This window comes from Copadichromis virginalis, linkage group LG14 (assembly GCF_057382275.1).
Source record: "Copadichromis virginalis isolate Kocher_CV1m ecotype Utaka linkage group LG14, C_Virginalis_male_GT1.1, whole genome shotgun sequence".
Classification (NCBI taxonomy): domain Eukaryota; kingdom Metazoa; phylum Chordata; class Actinopteri; order Cichliformes; family Cichlidae; genus Copadichromis; species Copadichromis virginalis.
The window spans coordinates 8,502,425-8,516,270 of NC_140631.1; the positions used below are offsets into that span (position 1 = coordinate 8,502,425).

Sequence of the window (13,846 nt, forward strand, 5' to 3'; positions counted from 1 at the left end):
AAATAATGTGTGAAAGGGATGTGATCAAAAATGTCTTCTTTTTTTTTTTTCTTTTTAAGCAACTCTAACTCCTCAGGCCTCGGTAACTTTTAAAACTCAACAGAAATGAGTTCAGTGGATAACCAAACAGGTGAAATTAAAATGAAGTGTTACTTTTCACTTCTGAACCAAAATGAAACCTTTTTAAGCACATTTTCAAAAACTGGTCTTTAGAGACTGGCCAGCTGGATTAAGACAAAAAATGTATGTTTTGAGGGGGTTTAGGCTTTGGTTTTGGGTTGACAAGAGGGGAACATAGGCAAACGTCCCTTCATGCTTGGTTACAGTGGTGTTTGATCATGAGACAGAGACCATGTCAGCAGAGAGTATTTGGCATTTCAGATATTAAGGGGGTTCTACTGAAGTGCAGTAGACAAATGACCCTAAAGGAAACTCAAAAGTAAAAGTCCTGACCAAACAACTGTATGTGATGGTTTAGGAGTAAGAGCGTCCTGTGCTTCTGATTCTCAGTCATTATTATTGTGTCCGTATGACTCTATTAGCACTGTTAATGATTTAGACTTGAGGCACTAAAAGGGCCACATTAGTTTCACATGTCAGTGACAATTATTGAAGTGTGTACACATTTTCAATCACTGAAAAGCACAGAACAGTGTCACATCATTTTTCATCTATCGCTTCAGGGGCCATGTGCATAGCCGTGGTGTACAGCTGATGAATTACACTGTGAACAGTTTTGTTGATAAGTAAGGAAACCCACTGGCAGCATTGTGCTTTTAAATTATTCACTTTCCCCATCAAGTTCATCCACTGGCTCTCGGAGGGCTTTTTAGCACAATATCCAGTGTTAAATATTTTTGGTTTTTAACTTTCTAAAAAACTTTCAAAAAACTTTTTTAAATACAGCTCTGTTATGAAATGATTTCTCTTGGCTATGAAGTACCACAAATGCTGTCCCGAAATGCAACATTTTGGTTCCTTAACACATCCATGCTGTGCAGTAACACAGCAGAAGTCAGACTTGCCTTGAGGAACTTAACAAAAAGTGTGAAATTAGTAACAGAGGAGGCATGCTGGGAGTGTTTTTTTTCTTTTTCTTTTTTTCATTTGATGGCAAAAAATTTGAACCCCAAGGCATGACACCATGACAATATTTGTGTGGAGCTGCATGGTGGCAAAAGACCACAGAAACTGTAACGCACAGGAGGAGTTTTAGTTTGAGGTGAATTACCAAAATAATTTCTTCAAGTGTAGTAATGGAACAGATTAATCAAAGTGAAATGTGGCCTGTTTCGCACATTTACAGAAGAAGTGTTGCTCATTGTACGCGCCGTTTGTCTTTGAGGCATCAGTTATGCAGCAGCGCATCATGCCTGCTCTCTGAATGTTTAAAAAATCCTATCGATCGCATTAAGTACCACAAAACAGGAAAAACCTCCAATAGTCATCACTGCTACACACTTATTCTAATTGTAAGGAAATTTAAATCTCTTTATTGATTTGTCACAGCATGATTTTTATTTAAAAAAAAAAAAAATTCCAAAGATTTTTAGGTATCTTTCAACAAACACCAACAGCAGATAGTTAGATTATAATTTCTTTGATATCTAATCAAGTGGCACATAACTGAACAGCTACATACCATAGAAACAGACATTGATTCATTTGTGTGAAAATATAATCCAATTAATGCGAGAATATGCTAAAAAATACTGTGGCAAACCAAAACCACTAGCCATATTTGTCACATTGTTTGACACAAAAATGTAAACAGATTTCCTTAACACTCCCTAGCATAGTTATTTACTTGTTTATTTACTTGTTCATTCATAACATGGTTAAAGGGTGTTTCATGATTTATGAGATCGATGTTTATCAATTAGCAGATTGTAAACACAAACCACAGTGACTTTTTTTGCCACAATAATTAGTTAATGCAATAAACTAGGTTTTTTTTGGAGAAATGGAATGTAAATGTGCCTGTCTCTAAAGCACTATGGGTCAACTTGAGCTGTTAAAGCGTTTTATAGGCTAAAAAATCAAATAGACGTGACAGTCAACACAAAAAGGTTCAGAAGTTTTTCATACTCTATGTTTGAGGTATGTTTTTCATTCCCCCCCAAAATAAATACAGTTAACACAGTTCAGTAGGCTGCATACTGAATTTAGAGGATGGAACTCATCATGTCAGTATCAATCCAATACCAATACAAGCGTTGGTTTTGATTGTAGCGATATTTGGATGAATCTGCCCACCTCTGTGTTATTCAGTGGTCATTTATTGGTTTTGCAGTGAAGCACACGCAACATATCATTTGTGGTCTTTGTAAAGAAAAACCCGACCCACATCTGAAGCCACACAAGTCCCCTTGGTTTCAGCAATAACACTTCAGTTTCTGAAAATACATAAAAATCTGTGGCTTATGTGAAACTGTTTGGCCATCTGGCAAGCCAGATCTATTGCACAATATATAAAACCAAGTTGGGTATTATTATACCCTCGGGGGACGAATTAGTGCAGGAATGTTTTTAGTGGTCCCATATTATGTAAAAAATGTATGTCCTGCCTATACTTTTAAGTGTTTAATTTCTCGTGAAGACCAGTCAAGCTTCCAATGGTCCTCATCTGCCACTGCCTGATGTAACTTAATAAAGTCCAATGATTTGTTGAGTGCACCCATGAGGAGCATACTGCATGGTCAGTGGAGAGACAGATGGTGCATTATTAGTGCAGTGAAGTTTTGGATGTGTTAAGTGAGCCTAGAAGCATGTTGGTCATTATTGTCTTGCAGTGAACCAATTAGTTATGAACCCCTGTTGCACACACACAAGTGTGAGCATTTAACTAGGCCCGCAGGCTTGTTTTCCCTGTCATCAGGAGTTATTAACATTCAACAGTGTATACATGCACATGGCAGAGGGCTTTGCTGATCGCAGCGCTGCTCTCAGTCTGCCGAGGCTCTGCGGGGCCGAGCAGGAATGTGGACAAACAAATTTAGCCAATTGTTGTTCCCTCTCCTATTACTTCTGCATTACGCCCCCATGGCAGAAGAGAGATCAGTTTATTACTTCTCCCCTTGCAACAGCTCCTCTCTCTCACACTTCTTCCACTTGTCGTTTCTGGCTACAGTTTTATCTTCGCACCTCCATTTCACACTCTTTGTCCAGCTCTGTGACTTCTCCAAAAGCCCTCCTCCCATTGTCGTATCTCTGTTATCTCTCCGCACCTCCCCTCACCACCCGCTCCCCTCCTCCTTCTATCTAGGCGGTGAAATATTGATGCAGGGTAAATGACATCAGTAGTCTGTTTCAGAGAAATGATGCCGCCTAGTCTCTCTGTCTCCTCTCGCTGTTTTTCTCATCATTCCCACCCCAACTCTTGTGCCTTCGTAATGCTACCATGCTTTATTTATGATGCCAGTGGGATAATTTTTTGACCCGTCACTTTTCTGTCTTTATTTCTTTCTGCTTTCTTACCCAAGTTTCTCAACCAACATGTGTGCTGCTTTCTTTCTTGACATTTACCTACATGGCAGTGCGCATAAATGTACATCAATCAGGACAGGAAAGACAAGTTGTTTCAAAATGCTTGTCTTCACTCCCTGTTGCCCTAAGACTGTTCTGTGTGTGCATGCGTGTAATGAGTCCTCTATCCTAAACTGAATTCTGACTAGCTATTTGACTGTTCACACTCCACTGCTTCAGTCTGGGAGAATGAGTGGAAACGAGGCAGCCGGGGACAGCCAAAAATGAGGAAACTAGTCAGAACCTACTTTTCTGTTCTAATATGTGCACATAACACCAGCTGCTACCTTTGAAAACAATTAGAGAAAATGATGATGGTGACAGAAGACAAAACCAAACAGCAAACTGTCTGCACTTGCAATATATAAATGGATGCAAAGAAACCTGCGACTGATTGGAGGAATCGTTTGATGTCAGCAGTTTTATCAAGCTCGCGGGCGGGGGAAAAAATCAGGATTTCACTAGTTGTTTGACATGTTTATCCAACATTATTATGACAAATAACTCGAAAATTTCACAATTATCAGTGATGCTGGGAGATAATGATCTAAGATGCTGTGACATCTTGAGCCTCCAAGTGCCCAGACCAATTACATGCATCACAGTGTTACTGGCATCCAGCTGCACAAAACTTGGGGATGTTTCATTATAAAAGATGATGCAGTTATGTTCTTCTTATTGTTCAGAACTCTAAATTGATGCTTCCCATTTAGTACTTTCTACCAGATTGATATTTACACAGAACAAGGCGATCATCTGAAATGACACTTGATTTTGAAATTATCTTTCAAATTTTTGTAGATAAGGTAATTCACGAACTGCCTTAACAAAAACACAGACATACTCTTCCAGAAATACCAGTAACACTGGCTATATGTTCTCTGTTTTTTCTTGACATTAGGATAGCATCATTGGATATAGGGCTGGGCCATATCATACCGTTCACTGTAATACCGGTATAGTGTTCGGCAATGATAAGAAAATGAAATATCTCGATAGAATATGGGTAAAACGCACATGTGCAGTGCCTTTGTTTTCATACGCACATGGCGGAAAAAGTATGGCGACGGAGAATGAGATGGGCGAAAGCGGATCGTTGAATGAATCGGATGAACCAGAATTGGTTTGTAAAAATGCTGCAACTTCAGTGATGTGGAACTGGTTTAGCTTTCGTCCGTCACATACACATCAAAGCACTATTTTTGGTAGAGCATGCTAGCGGGCCGTCGTTATTACCGTGTTGTTTGGAAAATACGGCACACTTAAAATCAATCCTTTGATTTTTCTGTCGACAGTGCCCCTTATAATCCCGTGTGCCTTATGTATGAATTCTGGTTGTGTTTACTGACCTCGAAACGTTTTTATGTGGTACACGGTGCGCAGAAATCTGTCAAATGTTTTAGTACGATTTTGCTAAGCTACGAAGCCGCACCGCTTGATGGATTGTTGGAGCATTACAGCTACTGTAGTCAGGAGCTTCACGGAGTGATACGTACTGTGCTTCAACATAATATTACCGTATTGTGTGTGTATAACCTGTTTTTAAGTTTTGTGGGTATTATACATGGTTATGCTGAGGATATGTCGGCCAATTTCCACTGGAAACGCCTTTTGGTTAAACTGTCAGCGAGGAATTTGCATTTGCACTCTTGAATTTTTATATAACTTTAATGGACATAAAAAAACAGCTGCTTGTTTTAGTGAAAATACATTGATGGTTTTTGGGGGTTTTTTGCACTAATAAAGTTGTGGAGTTGTAAAGTATTTTGTCTAGTGTCAATTATATCGTCAGTTATATCGTTATCGCAAATTTTCAAATGTATGTCGTGATAAATATTTTTGGTCATATCGCCCTGCTCTAATTGGATAGTTCTCATGTATTTTATAATGTATAAATGCTACTTCTTGCAATATATCTCCCTATTTATGTATTTCTAAACAAGTGAAAGTCATCCCAGTTTTTTAATTTAATTCTGTAATTTGTTAATAGCTTTTAAATGTACAGTAGTCCTAGCTTTGCATTTATTCATAGAAAACAATAACTTTCAAAAGAAAAATGAACTGGGCTGAAATAGAATATTAATTAAACAGTAAATACAAGAGCAGAGCGGTAGACAGCAAGTCCGTAACAATAACTATAGAAAAGCATACAAAAATTAGCAAATCCTGAAATCAAAACTACTTTCACCTACTACTTAACTCACAGCAGGCAGCTCCACATGTTTGATGTGACTTGTGTGCCTACGCACCAAAAAAAGCCATAAACAACTACACTTATTACTAAAACAATTTTAAAAAATGTAAAAGCAATGTAGATTTAGTTCACATAAAGACGCTAGTTTTAAACAGAATCGCTGGTCCAATCTAATCTGACTGAAATGACATGAAAGAAGAGGATTATTGGCTACTAAAAGAGTGGCAACCAGTGTGTAACAGGAATTATATGTATACAGACATCAGAGAAAACCTTTTATTAGAAGCTGAACTCAGGCCTGGTCCCAAAGAGAGTCCAAGAAGACAGAATGATTAACTTCATTAAACACAAGGTTAAGTCTAAAGGACTAAGACCAGTGATGAGTTTGGCTGATAGTGCTGAACAAATCTGTCTTGAAATTTTTGTTCTGGGTGGAATGAACATTCTCACTTTTGTAATGATCTCTGTCTGCCTGAAATGGTTGTCTGTCTAAAACAGACACAGATTACAGTACGGGGCACATTCTTTTGTAAAAATTTGAAACGGGGCAGAAATTATTAAAGTCATCAGGGTCAAGTGTTAGTCCTTTCAGAATGGGTTCAATAGCAGCAAGTTCTTTGTATTACAAAGACACTGACTCCATTAAAATTGTCCTTCAGGTATCTGATAGGAAGAATATTCTGGGGACAGGATGAAGTTTTCATTTCCTGAATAATTTCAGACAACACTGCAGAGAGGGTGAACTTATCTAGAGAAAATGAGTGTGACATGCTGGCTGTAATTTGTTTTGAGGGTGAACTGATTTGATGTTTGATATCAGAGGTTCAGTGTGGAGAACTTAGTGCTGGTTTTAGTCACAATATTAAAAAGATTTACTCATCCCCTTTTTCACAACTTTAACCAGCAGTCGTAACAATGTGTCACTCCACAGTTTCGTTATTGTTCCACTGTAGTTGAATGAAACCATTAATGATGTTACTTTGAAACTATGTTAAAGTCTTTCAAGCAACTATATTTGCAATGTTTCCCTATCGTGCCATTCAGTGCTGTGTAGTTGGAGAAAGAGCATACAACACTATACTGAGTATAAACACAGCCCATAAAACTTTATGGCACCTTTTATAATCACTGCACCAGTTGTAACAGCCATTCAGAGGACAGAGAGCAGCAGGGCCCTATTTAAAACCCCAGTCCAAAGACCAGAGACCCACTACAGTGCTTTCAGGTAACATTTTAATCTTACCTGAAAGCAACAAGCTGAAATTTGATTTGGAGCCCGCAAAAGTATAAACAACAAAAATGAACATTGCAATGACTTGACCACATCTCATGAGATCTGAGCCGCAGACTGTATAAAAAAAGATGGCCTTAGTCACCATTTTTAGCACCTCAAGTTTTGTATTTTTGGCCGTTTTGTTTTTCTTGAAGTCAAACAATAAAATATCTAGATAAAACTAGGGAATTGATTGACATTGCTAATGCAAGCACTGGATGATTGTTTTCAACAGTAAGGGCTGTAATTTACTTTAATATCAAACCTTATGCAGTGAAAACTTACAAAAAGTATACGCAACGCACCAGCACTACCTTGAGCCTCAATATTAAATTTTAAATGGGTGAGTAGACGTCACCTGTACAAAGCTTCTTCTTGGTTACAGGTTTTCTGGATATAATGTTAAATGGAATCCAAGGGATACAGGATTTTTATGAACAATACCAATATTTCTGTCATTATCAGCTGATATTTTTCCTTTCAGACCTACAAAACATAAATAGATGTCCCCAATATTTGTTATGTGTAGTTATTTGGTCCTTTGTGTTCTGCATGATTCTGCTCTGATGAGCTGGTGGTTAAGTCCAAGAAAACTCAACAGCCAGGCAGCACATGGTCGTGGTGTTCCAGACACACAGAAAGTGAATGAATTCTTTAACCTCCTAGGACCTGGCGTCCACATATGTGGACATCACATTTTGGTAAATGGCCTGTATTTATATAGCGCTTTACTAGTCCCTAAGGACCCCAAAGCGCTTTACATATCCAGTCATCCACCCATTCACACACACATTCACACACTGGTGATGGCAAGCTACATTGTAGCCACAGCCACCCTGGGGCGCACTGACAGAGGCGAGGCTGCCGGACACTGGCGCCACTGGGCCCTCTGACCACCACCAGTAGGCAACGGGTGAAGTGTCTTGCCCAAGGACACAACAACCGAGACTGTCCAAGCCGGGGCTCGAACCGGCAACCTTCCGATTACAAGGCGAACTCCCAACTCTTGAGCCACGATCGCCCATGGGTTATTTAGACCAAAATACTCAATTTTGCTCTACAAGGGCCTGATATCCACTTATGAGGACATTATACTGCTACTGTTCTATCAAAATTTTAAACGAATATCCTCATATGTGGCTCTTATTTTTCTTAAAAACAAAAATAAGGTAAAATAAAATAATAATCTGGTAATTCTTTGTTTTTATATTCATCGGGCCCCAATATGCCCAAATATCAAAGAGAAATTAAAAATGCATGCTGTGGAAGAGTTCGGGTCCTAGGAGGTTATGGTCAAATGCTCAGAGGTGAATAGTTTTACTCTAAAGCCATGAAAGACAGAAGCATGATTTTAGCAGTGTCAGTATCAGCATGTTATTGCTGTTGTGATTCATAAATATTTGTGACATTGGGGGCAAAGTATTGTTTTGTAACTTTTGGATAATAAAGTAAATGTACTTAAATTTCTTCACTGCCCTGTGGATGGTTCCACTGACTCAAAGTAAAGATGACTGCTGTAGGAGGAGCAAGTGAAAGGGCAACAGACCCTTTGACTTTTTGTTTGATCAAACCTGCAGCACAACAGGCGATAATGGTTTCATCAGCCCATTGTCAGCACTCTGGAGCTCAGTGCCTCTCAATATGTCTCTGTGCACTCACATGCTCATTCAATTCTCATTTGAATATGCCCACGCAGTTTCTCTGAATTGACTGTCAGTGTCACAGAGACTCGAAAACTTTACCCTCCCACTTCATTCTCTCACACACACACACACACACACACACACACACACACACACACACACACACACACACTTCTGCAAAATTGCAGAGATTTGGTCTTAGTAGAGCAGCTAATCTATCTAAAAGCCCCTATTTCCTATGCAGAGACCCACCCCCCTCTGCAGAAACCTCCCCAACTTCCTGTGTTTTACATTTGACCCCTGGAACAACGGTGTGTCTTGGTGACATTCAGAGCGCCCTTGTGTTGTGTGACAAGCAGAATGATCAGTGAGACAGAGGAGCTGAAGTGCTGTAGTTGCGTCTACGTGTTTGTTTTGTCTCATAAACTCCAGGCACGTCTGGCCTCTGCTTGCATAATGCTACAGTAGGGCACCTCTTTCTACCCCACGGCAACAGTTGCTAGGGTTACCGACAGGTCGGCCACTATGGTGATGAGGATAAATGAGCTCAGGGCTTCCATCAGCCCTCGGGTCACATTCCCCCTGCCTTTCTTTATGTCTCTCTTTCTCTCTCACACACACATGTTGCGCTGCGTCCAGTCCTGTGAATGTAAATACCTGCACTCAAGCACACAACTAAACACACACATGCTTACACACCCCGTGGTAGTGCACCCTTCCACTCAGCTGTAAGTTTCCTCTCAGCCAGACCTCTGTAGTGTTTTTGGTTTATCTCTGCAAAGCACAGGGTTGCTAGTTTGACTTCCGCTCGTCAAACCGTGCCTGCTGCGTCCGCCTGTCAGTGAGTTCTGAGCATGCCGCCAATCCATCATTATAATGATCATCTGCTCTGACATCTCATACATCACATCCCCCGCACTCATTAAATATACTGTAGTCGCTCCTTTAGTCATTCATCCCATTTCTGTCCATCTGTCTCGAGACAGCGGCGCAGTACAACACTTATGATGTGATGCATGGGCGATTATGTGTCATTTAGCCTTCTGTGCACAGATGTAGTGAAGGGGGCGCACTTAAAAAGTACAAGTGAATATTTATGTAGGTAATAACCCACCGAGGTCCATTGTTTGTCACCCATTCGTTTACTTTTGTTTGCCTGTGTATTTGTGGCATACAGACTGTACAAAGTACACTGGTTAGCTTTATTTTCTGTACTGACTGTTGTTCTGTTGCTTCTCATCTACAGGATGATGGAGATGTGGAAGATGACATGACCATTAGAGAGGTAAGATGCACAACCAGTCCGAGCAATGAGAGCGTAAGAGATCAGCGTGTTGTTTTGGCGAATTAAAAAATGGAGGCACTGCAAAATTTTTCACTTCATTAGGGGTACTACACAGCCAGTGAAAACACAGGAGGAGGTTTGTCAAGATGGGAAAATAGTCCCTGGTTATGTCATAGTGATATCATCAGGTTATCTCATCTTGCCTGCATAGGCTCCCTGAATTTTAAAGGTAGCGTGTTATTCTTTTCCTCATTTCCTGCCTGATATATACCATTCTAATAATGGGTATTCACATTTACCATGGCCAAAGTTTTTATAAATGAGGTCAGTATATGTACAAGTAGTCCCTGTGGGCCCAAAGCTCAGCCTTCATACTGCTCTAAATGCTGTTTCAAACTCTTGGGTCTTTATGATGTCATTGAGAGGGGCTATTCCTATTATCTCCTCAGATATAGTCTTAGATGCAAAGTGTAGCCAATCAGGAGAAAGTTGGCTTAAAGGGAGAGAAGCTTTGAAAGTGATTCATGCAGAGCAATAGCATCAGAGAATAAAATAATAAGGTTAGAAATGAATATATTAGGTCCTCTTTAAAGATGCTGGTGGTCACAGGATGGTTTAAAAGCTCTTTCAGAATAAACCTAAAAGTCATCTGTGAAAAAAAAAGTAAGTATTATCAAAATTAGCATTAAATAGTCTTTAATAATGATGATAGAATTAATTCTAAGTAAAGGAAAGGCATTTTATTCCAACTCCGTCCAAATCCCATTCCAATACCAAAGCACCCAGTTAATTTAGCTCTTAAGTACTGTCGAATGAGTCACCAAAATGTATCAAAGTCAGAACTAGTGCCGTCTCTGTTACTTTTATTTGCAGTAAGTTATATTTGGAGGCCTGCATATGTTCTGCGACCTCACCACCCTTCCGTGTGGATACATAAAAACCTGACGAGCAGCAAGACCAATAACACACCAGAGCAAGATTTAACATTGATAAATGTTTAAATAAACAGATTTAACATTTATCAATTCAGAAATGACATGCAAAAGAGAAGCTGGGCTGAAGGTGGGTTTCAAAGCAGCTTGCACTTGCACAACACCTATGGGCAGGTTAACTTTTAGGAGCGTGGCTCTTACAAGCTAGCCAATCAGACAAGTTGAAGACTGTAACGTAAGCCATCAGACAATTTCAACCCACCTTGAGATTAGCTAGTTAATCTCACCATGCTATGTTGTTTTCAGTTTGAAAGCGGTTCAGTTTTCTGCCACACTTGGACATTGTACTGTTTAGCATAATGTTTTGGGTTTTTTTTTTTTAAACTATTTTCAGGGGAGGAATAACCTTTAGTGATGCGAGGACACGTGAGATTTTAGACTCAGTAAACTACAGTATGTTTTTAATGAAGATGCTGTGGTATAACTTCGGCTATAACTACACAGACAGCACTGAATCTGTTGAGCTGTCAAGTGCATTTAGTTTTGTTGGTCTTAGAAATCTATGTTTTTCTGACTGCAACTTCAGCCTCCACTTTGGTGACATCACAGCCTGACAGTCTTGGCTTTCTAGCTTTTCTCAATATCCCCAGATGGGCCTATTACCCTGGAGTCTTATATTTTTGGATATGACATCATTCATAATTCATCCATCAACAGCACCTCTCATTTCCTCTCTGTCAGCCACACATTCCTCACACTTTGCCTCTCCAGACCTTCCCCAACTTATCGTTCACCTCTCCTACATCTGCCATGTCACTGCTTCTTCTGTACGTCTCCCTTCCTTTTTCGCCTCTCACCTTTCCCTTCATCTGGTGTTGTAGGCCTCGTTATGATTTATAGAGTCATTCATTGTGGTGCCTGGTCCATCGATTGTCTGTTAGAGGAATGTGATTTGTCAGGAAGGATTATTTTACACTTTGCCTTCTGATTAGTGACTGACAATGCATATAAAGACATTACACTGTACACTTTAGCCTGTCACTCACATATAGATAGTCAAAGTTAATTGTTAATTAAAAACAAGCCTGTGTCATCTGAACTTAACATAATAAAGTTCACTAAAGTTCATTAACTGATCAGTAGTGTACAGACTGGTGAAAATCATATAGTGCTGCAAACTTTCACTGATCCTCTATGTGACTTTCAGATCGCAGAGTGGGAAGAGAGGCAGCTTGATGAGCAGGTCAACTTCAACAACTGCAAGATTGACCCTGCCCCGTTCCAGCTGGTGGAGCGCACGTCACTGCATAAGGTCTGATTTGTAGATATAACTGTGTTCAGCCTCTGTGTGGAACTAATATCCCTGCTACTAGGAAACTGTTTTTCCCGTTTTTTTAAGTTGTGTGTAAATGGCAGTTAGTTTGTATTTAAGCCTTCCAAAAGTAAAGCATTCAAGACTGATTAACATAAGACGAGAATTGTAAAACTTCACAGGCGGATCTTTTGTCTAGCATTAATGCAGCCTTCTTTATAGACATGACCCTCAGACAAAGAAATGGATGCTTCTTTTTAACTGTGTGCTAACAGGAAGCTCTTGTCCCTAAAGCATGGCGCATCCATAGTTCCCAAAAGAAATTAAGAAATTAGCTTTGCCTGTATGTTCTATTGTGTTTGTGTCTTGCATATGAAACATTGAATTAGATTACAATTCACATTTTTGTTGGTCAGATCGCAGGACAGTCCACTTTTGACTGAACAAACTGAAACAAGGTGCCTTTATACAATCCAGTGTTCAGTTATGATCTGGAAAATTAGCTTCACAAGTTGTCACATATGGCATATAGATAATGCCTCTATTGCATATTAAAAAAATTCAGAATCTGTAATGCAAAAATAAGTTTCAGTTGAGGAAGTTTCATGATCATGATATATAATATGTAAAAAAATTGCATCAAATTCAAAACAACAGATTAAAAATGACAGCTACATTTTCACACCTGACACATTATCATCATAATATTTTTATGAAACAGACTTTATTTCAGTGCTTTTGTAAAAGTAAATGTAATATAGACAATTTACAAAACATTTTTTTATAAAATGACCATAACTTCAGAAAACCATAAAATCTGACCTGATGTCTGTTATGTACGGAGCCCCTCTGATGACATGGTCCAAAAAATAAATAAATTGTGGCCACAAAATACTACTTCGTGCCCTCGAAATAATATAACGTGCGAACGAAATACTTATTTGTGGCCACGAAATACTATTTCGAGGGCACGAAATAGGTATAACGTGGCAACGAATTACACATTTGTGGCAACGAAATAGATGACGTGCGCACATCATATTGATACAATTCCTGGACAGTTGCGTAGAACCATAGGCATAAGAGTAGGCTAAACCTATACACCATGTACAGAGACAGTATGATTGAGTTTTATTTTACGGTTGGGAATGAGCTACAAATGCATTTAGAAAAGCCTGGCAATGCAAGGAACCATTATTACAGAGAAACATTTAAACAGGATATTGAGAGCCCAGTTGTTTTATAAACGCAAGTACGATCTGGACGCCGGGATAGATTTTATTGTGAACCAACTGCAAGGGCCTGGGAAGGATCACGGTTATCGGTCAAGTGTTTCGTGGCCACAAATAAGTATTTCGTAGTATTTTGTGGCCACAATTTATTTATTTTTTGGACCATGTCATCAGAGGGGCTCCGTAGTTATGTACTGATTCATGAAATATGGAGTCAATGTGAGGCCAGTTTCATTCTCCTGATACACACAAAAGCACTTTATTACAATTTTGGTTCTACTTCCTCACGCCAAAGTTCTTCCCCACCGAGTGACTCAGCGTAAAGAACTTGAATTGATTTCGTTTACATACTGCAACACACACACACACACACACACACACACACACACACAAGCCCGTTCAGCTATCTTAGTGAGGACCTTCATTGACATAATGGTTTCCCTAGACCCT

At 39.4% G+C, this 13,846-nt stretch overlaps 1 protein-coding gene across 3 annotated transcripts in view; it reads left to right on the plus strand.

Moving 5' to 3' along the window:
- LOC146693359 (chloride channel protein 2-like) overlaps window positions 1-13,846 on the plus strand; it is a 183,386-nt gene that overhangs the window by 154,859 nt on the left and 14,681 nt on the right. For all 3 annotated transcript variants that reach the window (XM_085479176.1, XM_085479177.1, XM_085479178.1), the window contains 2 exons: window positions 9,882-9,920; window positions 12,060-12,164. In XM_085479176.1, coding sequence (XP_085335302.1) covers window positions 9,882-9,920; window positions 12,060-12,164 — 144 coding nt within the window. The remainder of the gene's footprint in view (window positions 1-9,881; window positions 9,921-12,059; window positions 12,165-13,846) is intronic.